This window comes from Gymnogyps californianus, chromosome 2, assembly GCF_018139145.2.
Source record: "Gymnogyps californianus isolate 813 chromosome 2, ASM1813914v2, whole genome shotgun sequence".
In the NCBI taxonomy this organism is placed as follows: Eukaryota; Metazoa; Chordata; class Aves; order Accipitriformes; family Cathartidae; genus Gymnogyps; species Gymnogyps californianus.
In genome coordinates, this window is record NC_059472.1 from 113,926,671 (window position 1) to 113,951,807 (window position 25,137).

The following is a 25,137-nucleotide window of genomic DNA, read 5'->3' on the forward strand; positions in this document are numbered from 1 at the left end:
AAACAAAGTGTTGTATCCTAGAGAATTAGGTTAATTCTAGATGTGGTACCATAGACAGCCCATGGTTTCAAATTCTGTGACTAAATGGAAAGAAAACAGCATTTCAGCAAAACCAGCCACCAACAAACCAGGGCAGTGACAGTGACTGAGAAATACTCAAAAGACAGAAAATCTAATAGGAATGGAAGGCCTGAATTACCCCTGTGTAGCCTGGAACGTGCTGGAGCGGGGCACGGTATAGCCTTTTATAGCACCGTAAGCACTACTTAGAGCAAGTAGCTGGCAAAGCCACAAGAGAAGTCACTCTTGGTTAGTCCTGAGAGCTGTGTACGATCTGGCGTGCGATGTAACTACTGAAAAGCCTCTTAGTGCCTGTAATATGCTTGAGCATAAGAGCTCTGTAGGAATGAGAGCGCCAAAAAAACCCCATTCAGTGTAATAAATCTTAACTCTAAGAAAGAGAATTCTGTAAATATAAGAAAGCAAGGTAGGAAGAAGGAAGAAAAGAAAAAAAAACTGGTAGGATGTTTTCAAGAAGCTTGGATGCTACCTAAATACTTCATAGCAGAGGTTCAGAATCAACCTGTACGATCAGTTAGAAAAAACTTCAGAAATATTTCCTCCTCTCTTTTGGATAATATATTAATGAGCATTTTCCCAATGGTTTTCAGCAAAACATAGTGGTTCTGGGACATTTCTTTTTATCTGATCACATTCCAACCTATGCATCATTTGCTGCTGTTAAATATTTATCACTGGTGCATCCGGATCAGTGCTGATCCTTTCTCATCATGACTGGTACTAATTATCTGTATGGGCCTGGACCAATTCCCCCCTCTGAATGATTCCAGTATCTCCTGGAGAGGTCCAAATATTGCTCAGACAGCCAGAGGTGTCTCCGGTCCCTAGAACAGCCTGGTCCAACGCCCCAGATCCAGACATGTCGCAGCTTGGGAGGGTTCAGAGTCAAAACCTAGACCTGAATTTCACTGCTTGTGCCCCCATCCCGTGCTATTACTGGCCCTGGGAGCCGGAGGGCCCTGCAGTCGCCCCTCTCTTGCTGCTCACATAGGTGCGGGTGGGCACAGCCCCACCTGGACCATGGGCACGGATGCTGTGGGCATGTTGTGGAGACCCCTGCTCCAGCAGCTGGGGAGAGGGTGTGCTGTGCTGGCCAGAGCGAGGAGTTTAACGCCTCCCGATCTCCCCCACAGCCATCCATGCTTGCACACGCATAAGCACAGGACTGGGTTCTGCCATGAGCAGGTAACGGGAAATTGAGTTGGTGGGGCATGGCTGTGAAATTCATCACATTCTGCTTAGGATTGTGCTGGTATCGAGGCAGAGCATCTCCACAAAGCTGAACAAGTTCTGGATTTACATGTGATTTTGTGCTCCGGTCAGGGAAGATGGGCACACTCTCATCTGCCATCTTGGTGTAAACCCAGGGTAACACCGCTAGAGATGGGGAAAAAACATCTGAATCAACAGAGGGTAGGTGAGATCAGTCTCCAGAAAATCAGTGAGTAGAAAGATAATGGATTACCTTGTTCTGAAGAGTCCTTGACCCTCTAAATGACACTAGCAGATCCTAGGAGCCATACCTTTCCAGACAGGCTCTCCATACGGTGAAGAAAGCACTGCCTGTACTGGGTGTGCAGCACATTTGAGCTCTTTGCAAAGGTAAGTGCGAAGGCCTATTTATGATTTATTTTTTTTCTTGGTAAAGACAACTTCAGAAGTCAGATAGACACTGACAGGGAAACTATGATAGCTTAAGTCTAAAAACTTAATAGGGTTTTGCTAATACAGGAGAGCGTGTTGGTGCTTGTATATGGATATACCATAATTCTGCAGGTAATCGAAATCAAAGCGGGCTGAACTCGAGTAGGTAATAAGCAAAGCTGTTGAGTGGAATAGCCAGGCTCCTGAGCTTAATGCAGGGAGGAGGTCCATGCTTTTACAGGTGTGCCTGACTCCAAAGCTGACAACTTGGGGTGCAAGGCAATCCAGAGCCCACAAAGCACGTGGCTGGGTCCACGTGTGCTGACTTTCTTACTGGCTGCTGCTCCTGCTGCTGGAAAGAGCATGTGGATGGCTGTCATCAGAGTTGTATCAAAGGAAAGCTCAAAGGGATGATGCCAGTTTGCCTTTTTTTTTTTTTCTTTATCACTCAGCTGCACTGAAGCCCGACGCCTCTGGTAGCCAGTGGTGGAGCAGTGAGAAGCTGGTTTTGTTGCTGCGCTTTTACAGGAGAAGCCTGGCTGCGTTAACTCTTACAAAAACCTAGACAACTCTAACAAAATCCAGTGATGGAGGTCGGCTCCACAGAGGCCAGCAGCATCTCCCAGGGAGGCACCGGCTGGCTGGATCTTACCCTTGTCACCTGCACTGAAACGGTGACTTTCACTGACGTGGTGGCAGAAGAGGAGTGGGGATCCTTTTACTATTCTTTTAAGGTATTCTTTTAAGGCGTGCATTACTTTTCTCACATGCTTGCAGCTTTGGTGCATTTTCAGCACCTCTGCGGGGAGGCAACTGGGATTACTGAAATTTTTGCCCAGATATTGGTGTTTTTTTCCCCTGCAAAGACAGCAGACAGCATGTGTGAAGCATTTACTGAAAAACAAAATAGTTCTAGGAATTGGAATTCAGACTTACAGGTCTTAGCCAATTGTATCCCCTTCCAAGAGGGGACGGTACTGTTTTTCTGTAGAGATATTGTAATTATACATGCATCTTTAATGAAAAGCTTGTATTAGTTTAACACATCTTTTATGTAATTTCTTATAGCCATCATCTTGACATAAGGGATTTCTTTTCAATTTTCCAGCTGCCACAAACATTGTACACAAGTGAGAGGGTTTTTTGTTGGTTTTGTTTGTTTTTTTTTTTAATCAGGAGGGACAGGTTCTAATTAGTTGGTTTGATTGTTTGTTTTTAACTTGAGCGGGGGATGCAGTGTCTCTTGAAGGCTGCTGTTAAGAATGCACCAGATGAATCATTCAGTAGTGAATGCTGTTGAGTGACATGGGAAGTGTATTCATTCATCTTCCAGAAACAAACATCACCATTGTAATATGTGAATGTAGGAAAAAGATGAAAGAGGTACAGAAATTCATCTTTCCTTCAGATTTCTCTGCCTGTTGTCATTGCTTGATTTCATGCTGCGTGCCATGTGTCACTTTACTGTTGTGGCACATTGTACAAGTGAAGTTCAAGTTATTAAAAAGTCTGACAAGGAGTACCCTGCCATTCCTTCTGGAGCTCAGGACCAAAGAGATCACTTTCAACTGGAAAGATATAGGCAGTTACATCATTTGGCGGTATGTTAGGTAAAAGGGGATATGTTCAGAGGCAATTTTGATTTCTGTGAGATAGTGCTTTGGCACAATGCCAGTGGAATCAGTGGAGTTACAACAGGTTTCCACCCCATTAAAGAAAAAGTTGATCTGTAGTTCTACAATTAATTAATGACGGTCTCTTTTAACATGCTGCTCATACAGTTTTTTTCTTGATAAGACAGTAATTTCTTATCTAGGATTTCAAGGATGAAAATTCTTTTTTTTTCCCCTCTTTTTTTTCTCTCCATGTTAGACTCCTAAAATGCTCTTGAAAAAGATCAGAAGTGACAAGCAAAATATTTTTAACAACTTTCTCTTTATCTCCTTTGTTCTTTCCACAATTAGGGCTGTAAATCTGAATAATGTCATGGGAGCAGTATTTTATAATGGTAAAAATGACAATTAATTCCATGATTAGAAAGTTCCCAGGCAGAAAAATGCTCCTTAATAGGGGAGATTGAGTAAATTACAATAATTAGGAAACCATGGATAGTCATGCATGCTTGTCCATTGCTAAAGGGAACTTGATTCTGTTAGCTGAGAGCTTCTCATTAGACTTGCACTCCTCTGTCAGATGTCTAGCTCTGGCATATATAGCATGAACTTTGCAAGGAGGTTCACTGATTTCACATCAATTACTAGCTGTTGATAGGCATGGAAATATTTTGACTCTGGAGACAAGTGACAGCTGGTGCTGCTGCAGGAAAGGAGGGACAAAGCACCTGCTCTGATGACTACGGTGCAGGGAAGACAGGGCTCCCTGCCAGCAATTTCAGCTCTCTGTAAAAGCTCACATGTGGAAGGTGTTGCTGATACCTGCTGACTCGGTTGGCTGTCCGCCAGCGCTGCCCACATTGTGGCTGTGTCCTTGCCCCTTCCAGCAAGCCAAGCAGCATCTCCTTCCTCTTCACAAGGGTCTGCTTAAGCAGCTAAAGCAACAAAAGGTTCAGCTTGAAATGGGCTGAATGGATTAAAACGGATTAAAAGCCAGAGCTCAGTGCTCAAAATGTGGCTACAAATGGGGTTTTGGCCTTTTACTGGGATTTTCAAACACGTTGTAGCCCATGGCTGGCAGTAAAGGCAGGCTGGATGAATGGCCACTGCACAGGTTGACTCCAGAGCCTGCGTGCCAGGATTCAGACAGGGCACATAAGCTATTTCTGCTGCAGGTGCAACCTATCTTACCAAAGTGGTCATAGGAAAACATGATCTAAGCCGATAAATGGAGACAAGGGAGTGACACTCACCCAGTACCTGGAGCAGTTCCTGTGTTAATGACTTTTTAACGATTTTACCTAATGACAGCTACGAAGAGTATCTCACACGCTGCTCAAACTATGGTAGCAAGCACTGGTTTCTTCTTTTCCTCCCATGCTTCAAAAGGACAGCCGGTACCCACCTAAGGTGGTGTCTGCATTATACTGTGGTGGCAACGTGACAAAAGTAAAATAATGCGCCTTAGAGCATTTCAGTGCCAAAAAGTCCTGTTACAGGCTGAGCTGTGAGTGCTTCCCTGCTCCCCGCTTCAGAAGCATTTGAGTTTCTGTCTATTCCTCTTCAGAGCTTATCAACTAAATCCTGCACCGCTTCAGATTAGAAAGCATTTTGCCAGTTCAGTTAGATTTCTTCTTTTTTTTTTTCCTTTTTGGCTGGGAAATGGAGCATTTCATCCACTTGGAGGAGAGCACATTTCCCTTCTGGTAGTCATTACCGTAGCTCCTTGGCCAGCTGCTCACCAAGGCTTTGCCCATGAAGTCTGCTTTGGGGCCATGGCCATGTGCGCTAACTAGGCTTGCTCTCGGCGTGCAGAGTTGCAGCCCTTGGGGCAGGATTGGGTGCACCCACGCCCCACTCAGCATGCAAGATGAGCTGGTGCTTCCCACGGCAAAGGCACCGGCTCATCCTCACCTACGTTCAGGTCTTGCTGCTGTATTATAGCAAATGGTCCCTGAAAACCCAGACCATATTTCTTCCCGGGTGCCTTTACATGAGGCATCCAGGTAGGTTACTGTCTGAAACCACAGTAAGTCCTGTTGGCTGTGTCAGCACCAAATTCAGAACAGATGTGCAAATTGGTACTAATTACAGCTCCAACCTCCCAGGCCAAAGGAGAGTTCATGACATCCCTTTACAATCTCCCCCATATGCATTTAATCTATGTGTAAAAGGGCTCTAAGCAAGTGTCAGCTGCCCTCTGCCAAATACAGTAATCTGAAAAGAACAGAGATCATCTGAACACCTGTGGCCTTCCTCCACTTTAGGACCTTCTTAACTCTACAAACCTGACAAGGTGCAAACCAGAAACCTGCCTGGAGAGAAGCTGAAATCTCAGAATGGGTTTGTCCCAGTTGTCCACAGGGTTGGGAGGCTTTGTCAGGGCTGGAGGAAGGACGTCCCCTTGCCAGGCCCCCAACAGCCCCAAAGCTTCTTCAATGGTAGGAGCATGTGCTTGTCCTCAGAGAGGATTAAGTAGGGCTCATCCCTTTTTTAAGAGGTCAACTGAGAAACAGGATGCCCTACTTTTATGCAATAGAGTAAAAGTTGGAGTGCTCAAAAGGAGAAAAGTCCCAGCTCCTGTTCCTTTCTTGGTGGGACTGTGTTCCCACCATGATCTCCTGCCTCCCAGGAGAGGGGGCTGACTTCCATCATCTAGTCCATTTTCTTATTCTGTTTTCTGATGTGTAGAGTTGAGCCCTCACCTGTGCAGCAGGACACAAAGGTTTTATCGTTTACACCCAAGGTTGTTTGGGAACCCCAATCTCTCCCCTGCCAGGTGGGAACCCCAGCCACTGGTCCACATGTTGACATCCCCCTCCCTCTGCCCCCATGAGCCCTGGTCCCCGTGCCATGCAGCATCGCCATAGCAGTGACGCTGAAGTGTGAGAGCTCTCAGGAGGAACAATGTGCATATCGAATCCACCACAAATGATTTTATACATAAAATCTAAATTCCCCATTTGTTTCAGGAAGGACTGTTTGACTCTCTGCCTGTGACTGTCCTCCCCCCGCACTGTAGCATTCCCTATACCTGCACGTTTTAGCCCACATAGCTCAGATATTAAACAGGACTGCACAGCCATGCCAGAGTAAGCACAAATCTAAGAGCACGTGCTTGGAGCCTAATGCTCTTTACAAAGGTCAGGGCTTACCATCTCCAGCAAAGAGCTGAGGAGACCAACGCATGGAGAGAAGGTTTGCACAGACTTGTTTTGTAGGACTATCAGGTAATGAGGATTTGGCTCCAGGTGTCCTCAGAGCCTGTTTAAGTCAGATTCTGTTGTCCCTGTCATTTCATCCAAATGCAGGAGTCTCTTTATCTCCTGGAAAGCATCCGCCTATGCTATTGCTCATTCTGATTTTCAAGCAAACTTCACAGAGCATCCCATCATTGAATACAAAATAGAAAAATAATAATGGGTGCTGTCAAATTTCTGGAGTAATCTCTGCAAATGCAATCATACATTTTAGAAAAACAGGCATATCAAATAATTCGTAAGTAACTTTGCAATCTTTCAGTGAGGGGAGAGGAGGAGAATTAAGTCTACACAAATAAGGTGTCAGGAACTCCTGAAGGCAGCGTCTGCAATATGCCGTAATGACTGTTGCTATTCCTGAGATGCTGTGCGGAGAATGTAATAGCTGATCTCCTTGTGAAACAAATCTGCAGTGCTTTTGGCCAGGCTGGCTTTATGTAGTAGCTTAAATGCAACACAGAAGTGATCTGGCTGTATGACAGCCTGACTAGGGGTAGCTCTGAGCCAACTGATCTGGGTGGTTTTATGCTAGTCACCCTCATACTTCTGATTTTGGTGGTTTTATACTAGCAACCCTCATACTTCTGACTCCATGGTCCACACAGCTACAGGGTTTGCATCTGTCTGCCTCTCCTATATAAATATGCCTAGAAAGTATTAATTTCTCCAGTTTTTTGAAATGTTTTAATTGTACAGATTAGGCATACTTAATCATTTCACCCCTTTTTGTGATTAAGAAAAAACAGCATTTCACAGTTTTAAATAAGGCTATCAAAATCATACAATTATGGATGAACCATTGAGTGACCTAATATTATCTCTTCATGTTGAAAATGTTCTAGGAAAAAATAGATAGGTACACCATGAAAAATGTGTCTTTCCTGATGACATTAAAATCAGGCATATCTGTTTGTCTAATTCTGTGCAAGTTTCCTAGGGTGCAATGGGTAAAAAAATCCTGCAATAGCTGAACAGTACTGTCCCCATTTATTATCCATCTTGTACCAAAGCACAGCAGAATGGCAAATGTGAACTATCTGCTAGTAAAATTGAATTGTTACCATTTGTTATTGACTGAAAATCTTCCCCTCTATCCCAGTCACACCTATGGAGGATTTTGGGGCAGGGTTGGGGGTGGTTTGTTTAGCTGTTATTTGACCTTGGAAAGATCACAGCAATTCACGTGCATTAAATGTTGCGCACTGAAAGGACCGTGCCTCATCCGTGATGGTGAAGTCAGAGCTGAGACATAAATTTTTAAAAAACTGAGGATTCACAAAAAAGATAAATACAGCTTTACTAGATTTCAAAAAGAAGTGAAAGTAATCTTAATAACATAATTACCCCTTTCCATGGGAAAGTGTCCTGATTTAGTGAATAGGCTTCCTCAGCTTGTCTGTTTCTCTAAGTCTAAAAGAAGGGAGAAAATACATTTTTCCTCTATATAACACATTAACATTCACAGACTACTAGTGCAATACCATATGGACACAAGCTCATGCAAAACTGCTTCTCAAGTTTGGCAGAACAGAAAACATCATCTCGGGTCCCTTCCAGCTGTGCCCTTCTTCTAACCATAAGGACCCGTGGGGGAGTGACTGTTGCCAGCACCGCTGACGTGTTGTGAAGGCCTCGTGTGGCAGCACATCCCAGGTTCACCAGAATGACCTGTAGCTGTGTGCTGGGAGGATAACACAGCCAGCCTGTGAGAAAGCATCTCAGTAAGGCAGCCTCTGCGCAGGAGATGATAGGAAAACTATCAGGCATGACCGGTGCTATTGAAATGGGAAAGCAGCAGTCCCAGAGGCAAACCTGGGGCTGAACTAGTATTTATGCGGTTTGAATCAGGCTCCATTCCAGGCCAGCTAATAAAAAAAAAAAAATCAACTCCTACAGGGCTTGTTGCCTGCCCAAATGTGTTCCTCTCAAATTCAATCATAGTGGAAGCACTTTCAAAGACAAAATATAAAACTTAGCTTTGAACTTTCTCTTTTCTCAGTGTTTCTTATTTTCGCGTGAGTTTTCCCAGAGCTTTTCGATGTCAATCAAATTGCTTTCCCGAAATTTTCAGGAACATCTTGTGTGAATGCTGTATAGAAACATCTTCTCAGTTTTGCCTTGCTAGATGGAGAACATTCTTTCAAAACACACTTGTATCACAGGGATGGCCAGTACAATTTCTGCTGCTTGTGACAACTAGGGCATAAGATTTCAGTGATCTTCCCAGTTGTTAGCATGTGTGTTTCTTACTGAGACAAGGCCTATCAGCAAATGAATCAAGAGTGATCCAGCCATTTTTGCAGCTTTTCTTGAGCATTAGGAGGTGGTTTGAATTAATCATCTGAACTTTCACATTCAGGTGACTAACATTTACTGTATAAAGCTTATTTCTAGCCTAAGTATTCCATCCACTGTCCCTCTTTTTGTAAGATATTTGAGTGCCCCTTACTTTGTTCCCTCTTGACAGTCAGAACTGCTATCTACAACTAAAGTATGTGCAATGCACCTACAGCTTATCTTCAAGCAGATTTCTGTTAGGGGTTTTTTTTTCACAACCCAAATTGTGTTGAAAGTTTCAACACAAGAAGAAATATGGATGTTTCCAGTTGGCACTTTAACCAAGTTTGTTCTTTTTGGTGTATTAAAGAACCTTTATTTTGTAGCTGGTAAAAATAACAATAGTCATGATCCCTTCAGTGACACCACACTTTACTACTGACAGCTCCTTGTTTAAGCTGGTCACACCCTGGCAGAAATTCTTCATCTCAGGCCTCCACATAAGCTTAAGACAAATGCCATCTTATCCTTTTAAAGTCCTTTTCCCTAAGACTAATATGTTTGTGTCATTTCCATGCCAGTAGCCTTTACACCTATACTCTTTACTTGCAGGGTGAATTTTAATTTACATAAAGATTCCCACAAAGATCTGAGTTGTTCATGTTTCTGTGATACAATAAATAATACACAACTTGTGCAAAGTGCTCATCTGATTACATCTGTATAAGTACCTTTTGGTTTTAAGTACATTCCTTAAGAAAATGGGTCTTATGCATACTTATGTGTGCATAATAATTCAGGTAGGGAAGGACTTCTGGAGGTCACCCGCACCAGCCACTTGAAAGCAAATTCAAACTATGCCAGATTGCTCAGGGCAGTGTCCACTCAAGTTTTGAATATCTCCAGGGATGGAGATCCCGCAGCCTCTCTGGGCTCCCATCCCAGTGTTTGACCACCCTCATGATGAACATTTTTTTCCTAGTATCTAATCAAAACATCCCATGTTACAACTCTTACTGCTGGCCTCTTGTCCTTTCATTGTGCACTTCTGAGAAGAACCTGGCTCCATCTTCTCTGCATCCTCCCATTAGATAATTGTAGGCAGCAGTTAGACCCCACAAGGCTCTGCTAGGGTTTCTGCTGTGGAAGAATCTGGCAGTATGAGACAGAGGGGTTTTTATTTATTTTTGCTTTGTTTATTTATTTTAAAAAACTTCATTAATTATGTCAGAGGTTGTGCCAGTACCTTTAAGACTCCTTAATTAAATTGTGCCCACGAGTGTCTTTCTTTGATTTCTTTCGGTGTCGCAGTCCAAAGTGCAATTTGCCTTAGAGGTAAACTGACTATAAATCCCTGACTAGAATCAGTCAAGCTGCATGGCACTTGTTTGCCTCAGGAAAACTGATCTTCCTGGTTTGTTTTTTTTGGGGGGGGTTTGTTTGTTTGGGTTTTTTTCGTGGGTTTTTTTGTTCCATCCTAAATGGAGGCTGTTAAAATAGCAAATCTGTCCTGAACATTTTCAGTATTGAAAGTTCAAGACCCCGGATCTTCTACAACAGGGTCAAAAAAATGCAAATCTAGACTCCTCCATTTTCTTGCATGGCCTGCAATTAAAGTGATTATTTCAGAGGGTGAGAAAAGATTTTTCTCTTTTTTTTTCCTCCTTTAAGAAAGTGCAATGCAATCTACTAGTGGTGAACCTGACCGTGAGCATGACAGTTCCCCAACTTAGCAAGGAGATTTACGTGTTCTTCTTATGTGTTAAGAAGAACATCCTTACAAAATTGTTTGGCTTGCTCCATTATTACATCTCTCTTACAACCTCAACTGCTGCAATAGGCTATACTAGAAACATAATTTTTAAAATATACCAAAGGCAAGCAGTAAGACCATTTGCATATTCCCAGAATTTAATCAAGTGGCAAGAAGAAGCTATTCAGAGACTTAAGCCACTACTGACCTGTGATATGAGGGATCAGTGCCTCTTCTTCACCAAGGTGACCAAGGACATGGAGCAGGAAGGCACCAGGTCAGCGAGGACATGAATTCACTATAGGCCTCATCTCCTCACATTAAGAGGACAGCCAGTCATATCAGGAACAGAGTACCTTTCCCTCTCTTTTTCTGTTTATTTGCTAATTTCTTACCTGGCAACCTATTTTTTCCAGGCTGTTTCCCAACCAGCCTCAGCAGCTAGAACAAAACTGTTTCATGTTGTGTTCCCATTCAAGTACAAACGTGCTTTGTCCATTGATAGTTGAACCTTGTCCTTCTAGTAGGCAACTGCTTTGATATCAGGCAAAGGCTTCTGCACCTCAAGACATGAGCAACAGCACCTCCATTGGGATGGGCTATCAGGTATATCCGCGTTCCACAGCCACAGCTGGTACCCCGCAACAGAGGGGATACAAATCCTGAGAAATGAGTGAGCAGGGAAGTTGGCTGGGGAGAACTGGAAGGAGGGATGGCATTGTGGCACCAAAATGTCTCCCAATGGCTCTGAAAGACTTTAACTATGATCTTGATTAAAGCTGCTCACAGGGATGATCTTTGTCTCAAATATAAAGCAGAATACACCTCTTGCTAGACTTATCGCAGCCTATGGATTCAGAAATTTTGTCAGAGAGACAAAATAACAAGCCTCTTCTACAAGCAAAGGAAAATGCACACGATCTTCAGACAGGTTTTCTGGCTTACATTTCACCCATGAAGAGACTTGCTTCATTGACTAAAGCTGGTTTTAATCTTAAAGCAAATTAGCAAAACATGAATATGCGCTCCAGATGTCAAGCACTTCCATGCTCCAAACACAGCAGTCTTGTGGAATAGCGGCGCATGCAATGGTTGTAGTCAAGCCAAGGAAATTCTCTTTACTTTGATTTGTTCTATGACCTTATTTAAGTCACCAGCATCTTTAGTTTTTCTAATATAAAAGAACTGGTGTATGACACTAGTCTCTCTCACAGCATTCTCATGTAATGTAGTGAGCAATGCCCATTGCAAAAGCAGCCCTTGCCGAAAGCTTCTACACAGGGGTTTGGGAGACATTATTATCTTTCTTTTTATCCAGAATGCCTCTGACATCTGTACAACATGTTATTAAACAATTGGTTTTGTACATCACCTTGCTGAGGATTGTTACAAAAAGAGGATTTTTGCTTGATGAACAAACAGGACATGAAATGAAACACCTCTATGTCTAAGCAACCTTAAGGTGATGAATAAAACAAAATTATAGAAAATGCAGCTGGAGTGAAGTTCAAAGATCAATCAGCTATCTCTCTAGTCTAATAGCTATTTTTAAGACCTTCATAGATGGAGGTTTCACTGACTCAATCAATCTATATACATAAATATATGGTATATTTTAAAGTAAATTTTTTAAAAGGATCAACCTGAATTCTGTGCTGTAGTTTTGGTTCACTGATTTTTGGCCAGTCTGCAGTGAATCTGAAGAAGAGATTATTCCTTTCCTTTTTTACGTCAGTCTTTTTGTGTCTTCAAGGCTATGTTCGTATTTTCCTGCAGTCTGCTTTTTGCTAGATTAAGCAACTTAATTCATTCACTCTCTTCGCCTGGCTGTGTCCTCTAGACGGCTGTCAACTCATTGCTCTGTGGCTCTCCTGAAGCACAGTGCCCAGAAGCGGGCATAGTACAGCTGCTGGGTACAGTGGAAGGATTAGAGCAGAGGCACACACGAGACCAGTGTCGATCCCATGATGGTGGTTGTCACTCTCATGGTAGGGTGACGTTTTAAAATCATGTTCTACTTGTGGGGCACTTTACTTGCTGCATGTGGAGGGGATGTTTTGAAGGCTCGCCCAACCTGATGTGATTACACCCACTGCACTGTAGAGTCCTGCACTTCTCTTTTGTTGAACAGCATCTTGGTTTTTTTCCAGTGCATGTTTCCAATTCAAGATCATTTTGAATGCTAATCCTAGCCTCCATGAAGGCCTTTATAATGGTGGGCATCCCCTTAATAACCACAGAAGTTTTCATTCTGCAAGCTAACACAGACTGAGAGAGGCTGCAGTGATTTAAGTTGCCTATTATTATAGCTCCTTAATCCCCAAGAATGAGATCTTCTTCTCTTCTCTCTGAATGGCAGCTACCACAAATAGATTAATAGAAACTTTGACTTTATTCCTTTGTCTATGGCCTTTCAAACTTACCTCTCCTATATTCAGCTTTTGCAACTTTTAGGTTATCTTTGTAGTCTTGTTTAATTGTATATTTCCGTAGAGGCTTAGCCTAATACTGCTTGACTGTTAACCACTGCTTTTTAACTTGGCAGGAGGGGATTTAAACTGACCGTATGTGCTGTGTGCCTGTGGTGGGGAAACACCCCTCTAACACAGTCTCTGTTGCTCCATAGCTATTTCTTCTGCAGGAATTGTAAGAAGGTTTGAGTGTCAGATCCTTGTTCTGTTTGTACCCATATCAGTATAATATAGGAATACAGAATTTCTTTCAAGAAAATGCTCTCCTGGTTTTATACCAGAGAAAATGGGAACAAGTCTTGCCCCTCAGTTTTCTTCATGTGTGAAAGATCTTTTCTGAAATGGAAAACACAAACCAAACCCTGAGGAGAACCCAGTGATTTCAAGGACAAGAGTTATGTGAAATCTTACCTTCTTTAATTTTAATTACCTTCCAAAAAGACACTTCCTTCCAATTCCAGTACAAAGCAAAGCATCCCCATAAAAACAGTTCCACCATGTCTCTGCGACATGTTTTGAAGGGAATTTGTTTCCAAGAAATTCAAGAGATTTGCAGACACCCAAAAAAGGTGGAGGTTTTTTTGTCTAAAAGCTAAGCATCCAGCCCACACAAGTTGTATTATCTAGGTCACTCTATAATCAGCAGAGACAGGCCATCCCAAGGTAGGTGAGATGAATGCTGACTCATCTCTGAGATAACTGCTATTATCTAGACCACACTATGACAATTTAGAATAGTTGTCTCTCTTTAGAGCTTTAAAGTTAGGTGAGATGACCCAAATGGTAGATTACTCTGGCAAAAGTTACCATGCTGGGAAAAGTGAAACCATCTAAACACAGCCTTCATTGTATGCTTAAGCTAATCTCTGGGTTCAGGCATAGAGCGCAGCCTCAAATTGCTCATACACCGGGTCTTGCCTTTCCTGCATGCCCACACAACCCACGGGGTAGCATGGCCACCTACCTGGAGCAAAGCTGAGGCTGGTTCCCACAAGTGGCTTCCCAGTAGAGGAGGGACCATGGCTGCTGGCCAGGAGAGGCCTAAGAGCTGAAGAGGCACTAAAACTCATGGCAGAGCAAGAAGCTCCTTGCCCCTGCTCCTTTCCTGCCATTTCACCTTCCCTCCCCATGCTCACAGCTGAGCCATTTTCTCTTTGCAGATAGCAGGAGCCCTGGTTTCTGCTCACCCCTGACAAAGTCATGGGTTAGTGTCTGCCAAATGCTTTAACGAGTGCTCTCCCCTCCTTCTGCTCCGTCATCAGCCCAGTCAAGTAGGCACGGGTCTCACTGACAGCCTCCTTCCCCCCACCTGCTCAGGACGGTACCTTGGGGTCACTTCTGTAGGGCCAGCAGCTGGGATCCCTCTTCAACTGCAGCCCTTACCTGTCTCCTCCATTTTCCACTAGCTCCCACATTATGGGTTTCGTGTCAGGAACTGGAAGATCCCAAACGACTGCGTTGACGTAACCCGAAACTCATCCCAGTTGCTAGGATGTGAATCCAGGCGACCAACACATCTGAAGCATTGGAAAGCCACGAGAAGGCATAGCAGGGGGCTGAAGGCTCCTCTGTGTTTCATTTATACGGACTGTCTCCTCCTGAAACATCAAAAGCAGGGGTCTGCTCAGGAGCAGCATGCTCTGGGAGAGGGGTCCCTTATGGAAATTGGGTTTACCTTTATAACTACCAGTTCTGCTGACTGTATTTTTTCTCTCTTCGACTCTAAGAATAATATGTATATTACTGCTGCTGGATACATTAGGATTTTTTTTCTCCTGAGCTCCCCTGCTCTACGCCCTTCAAACCTAACCTAACTGTGAGAAATCCTCTCTTTTCTACTTGTCTTTGTAGAAGAGCAGCAGAACCCTCTTCCTCCATGCCACTACCTACAGCTTTACACAGGATAGGTTTTTATAAGTGAGAATTTTGCAGAAATGCAGAATATTTTCTCCAAGCTGACCCTATGCTCACCAGAGTCAGTGCTACTCAGGCTCAGAGCTGGCTGGCTCCTATGAAGAAAACATAAACTTCACACTCTCACATGGCGAGGGGAAACCTACAGAGTGGCCACTGAAAAGTAACTATCCTGCATCTAGAGAGGACCAAATGTGTTTTGGTAGGCCAAAAGGAGGGATAAGATTGGGCGTGCACTCACAAAACAAGCGAACGTGGATACCTATGCCCCTGTTCTTGCAGCCAGAGGATCCTGATGCTTTGAGAGCGCGAATAGCTTTTTTTCTTACTTTCTTTTCTTTGTACACACTACCACTAGGGGACGTTTTGTCATCACGTATCGCTTGCTACACAATTTTACTTTTCCTTACAGTGGGTCATGCTTTCTTTTCAATCTTGGTGCACGTCTAGATCATGGAGTGGATGTCTGAATTTCGTAGGGCTTGTGGATGAGCCAGACTCACTGGAGCTGGGAAGGAGAGAAGTGTTTATTTCCCCCATTTCTCTGAAGGAGCCCATCTATCAATATTCCTTACAAAGTGAGGCAGCTGGTTATTTCACAGCTTCCTGGAGCAACATGAGACAACTGAGGGCTGCCTCTCATTTTAGTGTTAAGTGCCGAACACAAACACTGCTAGCGGTTTTGTGAAGATAGAAGTAATACACAGCCACTGCAAATCAAACTGGAATGAACATCACCAGCAGTGATGCATGTTAAGGATTTTCTGAAAGAACAAGAACATCTTTTAGACTAAATAGTTAGAAATCAATTGGCAAAACTCACATTTCACTCCTTTTTTCCATTCTCATCTCATTTGTCCTAGGATAACTGACTGGTTTAACCCAAGTCACTACCCACCCACCTACCGATACACTTTTTTTCCTTCTCTCCAATGCAGACAGAGCAGCTGGTGACTCTTTGGATTCTTTTCATTGTCACAATTGCTGGAAACGCCATCGTGCTCTTCTCTACCTGGAGGAGGAAGCGGAAATCTCGAATGACCTTCTTCGTTACACAGTTGGCAATCACAGGTAGTGTATGGGAGGGGAAAGGGCATCTGAACCGCACAAGAATCAATATTAAAATGACAAATAAGAAATTGCAAGTTGAGTGGTGAAGAAATCAGTTGCCACGTAACATCCAGCTGCAGCTTGCCGTAAGACAGATGGATGGCTGCTTATCTTAGGGCTCAGTCTGCCTCTGATCTAAAAAGATGTTGCTAGATGTAGTAGTGTCTGTGTCAGATGCAGCAGCTGCAACTCATTGATTTTACTGAGTCTTGTCTTCCAGTTTGAATTTGCATCCACATTTCCCAGAAGTTATGTCCCCAGCTGTTGTCATGGAACTGTTTAGATTAAACTAGTTTAAGATTAATCTCTTGTGTTTTTCTACTAAAACCCTTTCTAAAGTACTTCGTAACAGTATTGCTCCAGCAGTTATGCTCTTGCATTGCAGAGTGAAAATAACTTCATGTTGTCTGGTTTAACCAAGTAAGGGAAATATAAAAATGTAAATACGCAGAAGAATGCATTTAGTTAATTGTTTTGAATGGAAAAAAGGATGCTGATCCAAGAACTTTCTAGTTTTTAAACAAAATGGAAAATGTACAGAAATCTGGTTTGTAAAAATTACAATATCTCAGCAACTAGGAATGGAAACAAGAACATAAGCAGCACATTATTTGTCTATGGCCTTGAGTGGACTGAATTTGTGGGGTTTTAAGTTTCCCAAGAGAAAATATGTGCTGTTTCTATAACAGTGTCCTGCTACTAATCCCTGCTTACGAGACAGCTGTGTTGTATTGTTTGTGTATATAGGATATATTTATATGCTTTCTGTTGCTTTTTTTGTAAGATATGGTAGGAATTACAGCACTTTTCCACTAAAGAGCTATTTAATATGTGATTTCCCAGCAATATTGCATCCTCCTTTGATGTCTGTTGTATCTCTGTTTAAACTGGAAAAGCAAAGGACCACACTCCCGAATTTTCAACATGCATTCTTTATGAGTGAATGAACTCCTGCTCATGGTCTCAACCACATCTGCCCAGGAGCTTGTCCCATTTGAAGAACTACTCTCAGTTGAAACAGTAGACCAAGGTGTGCAAAGTGATGCAAAGGGACTGTCCCATAGCTACAGGTGATGTAAGAATTATTGCAAGGTGAGGAGGTGAAGGTTTGCAGTGACTCCTCTTCTGACGTGCTGGCGGCTGGTTTTCCTATTCGCCTGTGAGTCATCTGTAATAAATGGTTTCATTTCTTATCTCGGTTGTGACTTTCATGTCACTTCCTTTGTGTGCCAGCAGTATTTTCCATCAGGTAAGGCGTGTTGATACAGCCTCACAGCACAGTTTGGAAGCATCAATCACAGATCAAGCATTACAGTGTTCACAGGAGTCACAAAATAGCCAGTCTCTGCTCAAACAGCTCCCAGTCTCAGATGAATATATGGAAGATGGTAAAAGGTAGGCAACCAAGCAATAATATGGGAAAAGAGCGCAACTGAAGCCCCAGATGGACACCATCCATTTTCTACCTACTGTCATCAGGGAGCAGAGAACCTCGACAACCGCCATGAGAAGGGCTTTGGAAGCAAGGAGGGCGGAAAATGGCCCTGTGTGTCCATCTGGCACAGAGGGCACAAGGGCTGAGCTTGCTGCCAGAGCAAAGGCACAGGTAATACATACACAGGTAATAGAAGATGGGTCCTAACAGGAAGAGCTCAACTAAACAGCAAAGGGTCTTATCCTAGTAAGAAAGCAAATGTATTTACTGCAGCAGAGAAAGAACCAGCACAAGGACACGGGTGTCCAGGTGAAAGGAATAAAGCAAGAAGCAGACAGAAGTGTCTGCACCAGGACAGCTCAGAGGAAGGCTGGTCCACGTGAGGTATACTAAGAGGAGGTTACTGCTGTTGCTGCGCTGGGTAAAGGCCTGGGTGGGAGTTTTGCCATTTTGGACCTATAGAAAAGGCTGACTTTTTGGATTAGAATGGAGGTGGATAGAGAGCTATTCACGAGGCATTCAAATACCACCTACATGAAGGGAGGGGAAGGCATTGCAAGTGCAGTTTTGAGGGAGCTGTAATAATCAGTGGCAAAGACAAGGCAAATATCCCATTAGATGTGGGCAGCAAATAGTGCTATACATCTGACTTTACTATATTGGCTGAGGTCCACATGTTCCACTTGCTGATTCTTCTGACCTCCCCTTCCCTAAAATTATCCCTGACTTTTAAAATCAGAGCTTCAAAGTGCCTGAGTTCAACAGTCTGTTCCATTTCATATTACAGAAATTCATATAGAAAACTCACTTGACATTCACATCAGCAATGTTAAAAGAAGTAACACCATCTTGAACAGCAAGGCTCCTTTCCAGCAATGTTGACTTCTTTTTTGTGATGCAGGAGTCAGAAATCTAATTTATCTCCCTGCACCAAGAGTTCCTGTCAGTATTTTGGCACAAAGAAAAGACTTAATTCCTGAAATGGAGCCATTTCACTTTCTTATCTTCAAAAATATTAATAAGAACAAAACAAGCTGGCAACAGTCATCATCCTTTCACAACAAGTTATGAGGTAGACACAGAACATTATGAAAACACTGGCTTGTCACATTGCTTTGACATGCCAGACATATTTAAATCCTACCAACTAAAGCCTAATCTCCTGGCAAACAGTTTCTGCTTAGTCAATATTACTACTTCCATCTATTTTGAGATTCTTAAAATATTTATTATTTCTGCCCCGGTAGCAAAGAGAAGAATAATGGATATAGCTTTATCAATGCAGACATTTCAAAGCCATTTAAAAACTTTTTGTCTATTGATCTGTGGCTCGATAGTTGAGTAATGACCTCAATTCTCACGTCTTCCCACTAATGTAGTACCAAAATGAAAGGAAAATACAGCCTTCGTGTTAGAATAAGCAAGGTATTCAAAGCAAATTGTGCATAATACATGAATAGGAAATGAGTACTGTTGTTCTCCTTGACTGGTTGCCAAGCCAGATGCAGAAGAGAAGTAACTAACTGATTGAGGCTTCTTTCAACACCGCCAGAATTCAGTGGTTCAACCCACTCGGCAAATTCAGAGATAAGACTCGTACTGATCCCTTACTACACCATAATTCAATGTGGTGCTCGAGGGATCTATAGCAATGTGAGTAATCCCTTCAACTTCAGTGTCCTTAAAGATGTTGCTAAAGCCTGGATTCAGAACATTTCATATTAAATATATGCCTATACAATGCCTGTGTCAGTACCGCATTTAAATCTATGTTTAACTCTCAGCTCATGCATAAATCTCTTTGAAATTATCTGGGAATTAAGCACTAGGAAATCAGCTAAGAGTTAACAGCTGAGTTGAACAATAGTACTAATCACTCAGCATCAGCTAATTTAACAGAGGAATATTGCCATGTTTGCCTTGTGTTCGGTTTGCTTGCAGGCATATTCCTTTTTTGCAAAAATGTTTTTCTTAGAAAGAAGCTTGTCTGTGAAGACTGAAACTAAAGCTAGGTTTCCTACAGATTTCTATCTCCAAGGCAATTTAGCTTCTCAGAAGGTATAAGCTCTGAAGATTACCCTGTGAGGAGGGTATTTCTAAACACTTTTTCCCAAATAGATTTCTTCTGAGTTTAGCACAAGTTATGCTCATGGCGTAGCTATCTCTCCCGGCAGGAAACCTCTCACGTCTGCCCCTACCTGATGTCATTTCACATAACTTGCAGAGTCTTAGTGTCTTTACGATCTTTGCCTCTGACTGAATTCACCGAGTAGTTCAAGAACAAAGAGTGGGGTCTGACAGATGGGCAAGTTCACAGGCGCTGTATCATGCTGGAAATTTTCAAGCGAAATATGGTTGTTTTCAGAAAAGATGGTTTGTCCACACATTTATATCCATTTAGATCACTTTACCCAGCTCTACCAAATGAAGGCTTCTTAACCCTACTCTCAAAATGTAAAAGCAGCAGACATATATAAAGCACAATTACTTGAGTAGCCTCGGACAAGCAATGTCATTTATTGGCCAAACAGTCCATTCAATGAAAACTGTTATTATTTGACCAATTCTAAAACCAATCAAGGAATACATTAAAAGTATCTGCTAAAAAGTATTTTACTTCTCAGTTTTCTTCATCCAATTTCAACTACTAGTGATAGAGGAATGTATTTAACTTCCTTTTAATGGGTGCATAGTTTACTGAGGTTTTTCCTCCAAAATTAACATCTGGAAAGTAGGAGCTGGAAATGTCATGACCATTAGCTCTGTGAGTTTCTCTTCCTATTCCAATGTTTAGGAGAAATCAGTACCTTAAGAACAGTGTTAGATTTTGTTCATTATTAGGGGTAGAAATACAAGCAGGCACTTTACCGCATGCCCAATTTTAAGCCATAGGCTGATAGACTTGATTGGAAATACATGCTCACTTAGGTATTGTTGTGGCTGCAATGAAGAGAGAAAATAAAAAGAACGTCAGCTAACTTCAGTGGTAGCTTACATATAAACAAAAAACCAAAAGACGACCTGTAAAAGTATTTAGCTACAGTCTATATTGTGATATAAATACCAAATCCGAAGGGATGACTTGAGAATGACATTAAAAAGACAAGGAGCTTTTTTTAAAAGTGTCTCTTTATATTGCTGCCGCCTTCTTCAGTTGCTCCCAGAAAGCTGGACCACAGGAGGCCTTGGTCCTTAAGCAACTGCACTCATTTTATTTAGTGTTTAGTAAAAAACCAATACACTGAAAACTTGCTACGAGAGGGTTATGTGAGTGAATAGGTGGACTTGGATTCTGCTAAAGCAAGGAGTGTTTCTTTTCTATGCTGCTTCTGCCCAGAGAGAGCATGATCATGGGGCTAAAACCAACTGGGCTCAGCCACCGACTTCTGGGATGGCTTTGTTTAAGATGACTGAAGGCAGAGTCTGCCAACTAATCTGCTGGTTAGATGCACCAAATAGGTGCATCTAACTTTACTACTACAATGGCTAAACATGAACAAACACATTGTAAGTTGTCCTTCCTTTCTTCTTTTTTTTTTTTCCTACACCAAAACCACTATGGCACTGGCTGCTGTAGTGGATTGTGCCTGTCCTTCATTATTTTTCTTCCTTCTCTATATGTGACTTGAAGGAATGAAGATGACTTGTTACTCCCTGATCTGTACAAAAGCCTAATATAATAACACCATTACCAAAATTAACATGTAGAACAATATTAACAGATAATTGCCTCTGTTCCAGCTTTTCATCTGGAAAATGGTACTTGTAATATTTCCTCAGTTCGGAGAAATCATACATACGAATTCATCAGTTTTACAAGTACCTTACACATCACAGTGATTATAAGCATTGGAAGTTAATTGCATAGAGCCAATTAGCAGCTAACTCAGCAAGTCACCTTAATGGAGGTGGACTGTTGGCAGCCAAAGAGCCCACAGAGTTCCCAGTTATACTGGAAAACTTATACCTTGCCAGCTGGATCTTGGCTGGAACTTGCCATCTGATTTACACGATTGCCTACCCAAGACACAGAAACGTAATGCAGACTGCTGAACTGAAATAGAGTTTATTTCAACAATTCCCAGAAATCTGTGGCTTTCTCCTCTTTCCACACCTCTATTTTCTGCTAATTTGTGGGAAAAAAAATGAAAGCTGAGAAAAGGGAAGAGGCATTTCCTATTTTTTGTTTTCTTTTACATTAAGGAAATGGTTCAATATCCTACCTGCAGAAAAGAAGACTTGGAAGAATTTACAATTGTATTGCATGGTTCATTGATAAAATTGAAAGAAGGATATCTGCATTTCTTGTGTTCCTTATGTCCTAAAAGCTCTTGAAACTCTAATTAATGTATGGTAAGGAAACAGTCTCTGCTAATGGATTGTCTGTTTTCTACACTACATGTTCCCGTCACTACTGAAAAGGGTATGTCAAAATTGGGAAGGAAGAATGGCATTTGTTAATATTCCCTCAGGCACAGACACTGAAATTTGCTGGAGTACCCAATGGCAGCTAAATTCCCCGATTTTGGAAGCAGCCTGATTCCCAAATACCTAGCTGGATCCAACACCTCTGCAAATCATCTGAGTGTACGCATGGCTTGAAAAACAGGGAAAGAAATAGATTATATCCACCTTTCCTCTGCAGGCAAGAGCAACTGTAATGTTTAGTACAACTGTTCATTTTGCATTCACAGAATAAATGAGAATCAATTTACCAAGAGCAGAAATGGTCTCCAGGAGTAAACACAGCAATATTAAAATTACTTATTCAGTGCATCCCATGAAACTATGTCAAGTTCTCTGGACTGCGAGTGAATAAGAAAATTCATTGCATGGCTGCATTAGTTGCCTGGAGAAGAAGCAATCATTTTCCATCCTGATTCCTCCAAGAAGACTAATTCAGTAACTGGAAAACAACATGGGACTTGACTTACTTTAAGTTAAGTACGTATTAGTGTACCCCCAAAACTGAAACATAATGCAGAATAAGATAAATGTGGTCACTGCCTGCAATATCCCGTGGCAGCATGTGGCAAACCAGATTTGATATCCATTGCCATTTCTGGCGATTTAATACCACCCAGCAGAAACTCAAATTCTCCTTTGAACTTCAACTCAGATTTGAAAATGAGTCATAGTACCCTAGATCATAAGTAACTTGGGCACTGATGCTATACAATTCCAGTTTGATATTATGAATCATGTTTTACTATACGCTTAGATTTCTTATGTGAACAGCCAGGAATATTTCTGTATGTCTATATATAATCATTCTTGTCTGCATATATGGTTAGTCAACACAAGACTCAATCTTTCCTGAGGAAAACAGAAAATATCCAATACATGCATCCCTCTTCAAATGCATTTTCTCCAAACCCAAGCCTGAAGTAGATGGGGTAAAAAGTGGAATATCCTCAGAAGTTAGGCAAGGAAACCAAGAATGAGCATTAGCATCAAAACTGAGTGACAGAAAGAAGCTTTATGCAAAGGAGGAGACATAGTCTCTTGGAGGGGTATCAGGACCTCTGTTTCACAGTGTTTGGTCATACAGCCAAAGGAAAATGGTCATGGAAAGCAAAGTAGATTTCATGTTTTAGAGGTGAAATCATGAGGCTAGAGGTCTGACATAGAGAACTTGGCATCCTGAAAATATGGATTGCTCCAATCCAGTCTAGTAGTGTAGGAAGAACAGTGAAATTGGGACTAGTACACAAACATTCAATCTAGTTACACAACTTCCTTGTGAGGTTTAATGTAAAAGAAACTGCTTTCAGTGCAAAATGAACTCTCTTGAAAAGGTAAAGTTATGCTCCCACAAGACTGGGGCTCTAAGAAAAAAAGGTGGCCTTGGAGGACTGGCAGTAATCCTGTGGTCTAAGGCAGTTGGATTGCCTTTGCCTTCTATGTACATGGGCAAGAGAATTGGAGACAAGGAAGTATGCTAAGAAAGACAGAGAAACAGTGATGGAGCTGATCCCGATGCAGTAGCCAGAGAGTTTTAGTCTAGAATATGGTATCCCAAAAAGCAGGCTGGTTAGTGCCCCAGGAGGGAGCTCTTGTAGAGGTGGGACACTCCGAGACGTAGAAATAAGCTGTATGTTTGCTGACAACTACTTCTTCTGCTTTAGTTTCCAGTTTCAAACCAAATTCAAAGTGTTTTTAACCAGCTTGGACCCAAGCTTGTGTACTCTATACTTTACCCAATGCTCACGTGTTTTTAGATACCTTCTTAAGGGCTCATTGGAAAGTCCAGGGCTGGACACAATATTCGTGTTTGCTGTTACTCTATCCATTGTAGCTCACTGCAGTAGGAAAGAGTAGTGCTGGCACAAAAGCAAAAAAAGCTGAAGTGCTGTATCTATAACAGTAGAATGCAATGTCCCTCCCATTAGTGGAAATATAAAGATAATGAGCTCTCCAAATTTGCTACTGGAAGCAAGAACGGTCATCCACTTAAAAACCCTGTAATGACTGTTATTTATATAGCCTACTTTAATCTTACAAATGCAGGAACAAAATATCCATGATGCATAGTTTGTAATTAATGCAATCACAACCCACTAGGCAGACATCCTTAAACCAGCATTTTTCAGCCTGTTGTCTCTGAGCAGTGGTCTTCAGATCCCTTACAGGTAGCAAAAAACACTCTGCAGCATAGCTCCAAGTATAGAGCTGAGGTCATTGCAGGCAAGGAGAACTCATGAAAAAACCCTCTTCTTTCCTCAATGTACAGCATCTAAATACTGTACTAAATTGTTCCAGAAAGGGATAGTTTGTGTGTTCATCATCCATAGGTGCTCAGAGTGGGATTTTCGAAGTGCCTAGTGATATAAACTGTATCCCCTCTGCAACTGCAAAACAGCAGACACACTCTCCCAGCTTGCCAATAGCTACAGCACCAATTTCAGTGTAGGATATGGTGATACGGTTTTTTTCATGTTGCATGGTACCACCTGGGACCCTGAGAATTTAGCAACAAAGACGAGATGCCCTCATTTCATCTGCATCCTCAGTCACTATAACACTCTCGAGGCAGTGAAATCTTTTTTAACTTTTATTTTGTGGAGCCATAACATATTTTCAGCAGAGGTGTGGATTCCTGTACAAAGAATTTGAGTCTTTCTTTATATAACCTTTAGGGACTTAATAGGCTTTAGTTCACAAATACCCCTGCTTCTAAAGCAGAGAAAAACTAGCTACAGTATGCCTATAAATATTCAATACAGTATGCAATGATTGTTCCTTTGCAGTGTATATGTATGTTTAAAATCACAAGCAGGCACCAGACTTCTGTTCCTAAGTTACCCAGGAGTGCCTTTGAATGCCATCTCTAAGGCTTGGGCCCCTGAATACTCCCACAATGGAAATAATAATATTAGTGGAACATCTTGAGACAATCCTATCTCCCAAAATTCACCCCAGATCATACATTTTTAAACTAAGATGGAATCAGTCACTCTGTTTGCTTTTCCTGGGTAATAAGTCATTTCTGAAAGGATTAAAAAATGATGAATGGACCTTAGATGCCCTATCTTTATACAAAGGCACCATTTTCTCATTTCAACAGGCACACACACAG

The 25,137-nt window shown here is 42.0% G+C and overlaps 2 protein-coding genes across 2 annotated transcripts in view; one reads left to right on the top strand and one right to left on the bottom strand.

Annotated features, from left to right (window-relative positions):
• LSM5 (LSM5 homolog, U6 small nuclear RNA and mRNA degradation associated) overlaps positions 1-14,295 on the bottom strand; it is a 756,742-nt gene extending 742,447 nt beyond the window's left edge. The window contains exon 1 of the mRNA XM_050915838.1: positions 14,290-14,295. The gene's annotated coding sequence lies outside the window, so the exon portion shown is untranslated. The remainder of the gene's footprint in view (positions 1-14,289) is intronic.
• Positions 2,313-25,137, top strand: part of NPSR1 (neuropeptide S receptor 1) — a 60,392-nt gene continuing 37,567 nt past the window's right edge. The window contains exons 1-2 of the mRNA XM_050915831.1: positions 2,313-2,459; positions 15,952-16,084. Coding sequence (XP_050771788.1) covers positions 2,313-2,459; positions 15,952-16,084 — 280 coding nt within the window. The remainder of the gene's footprint in view (positions 2,460-15,951; positions 16,085-25,137) is intronic.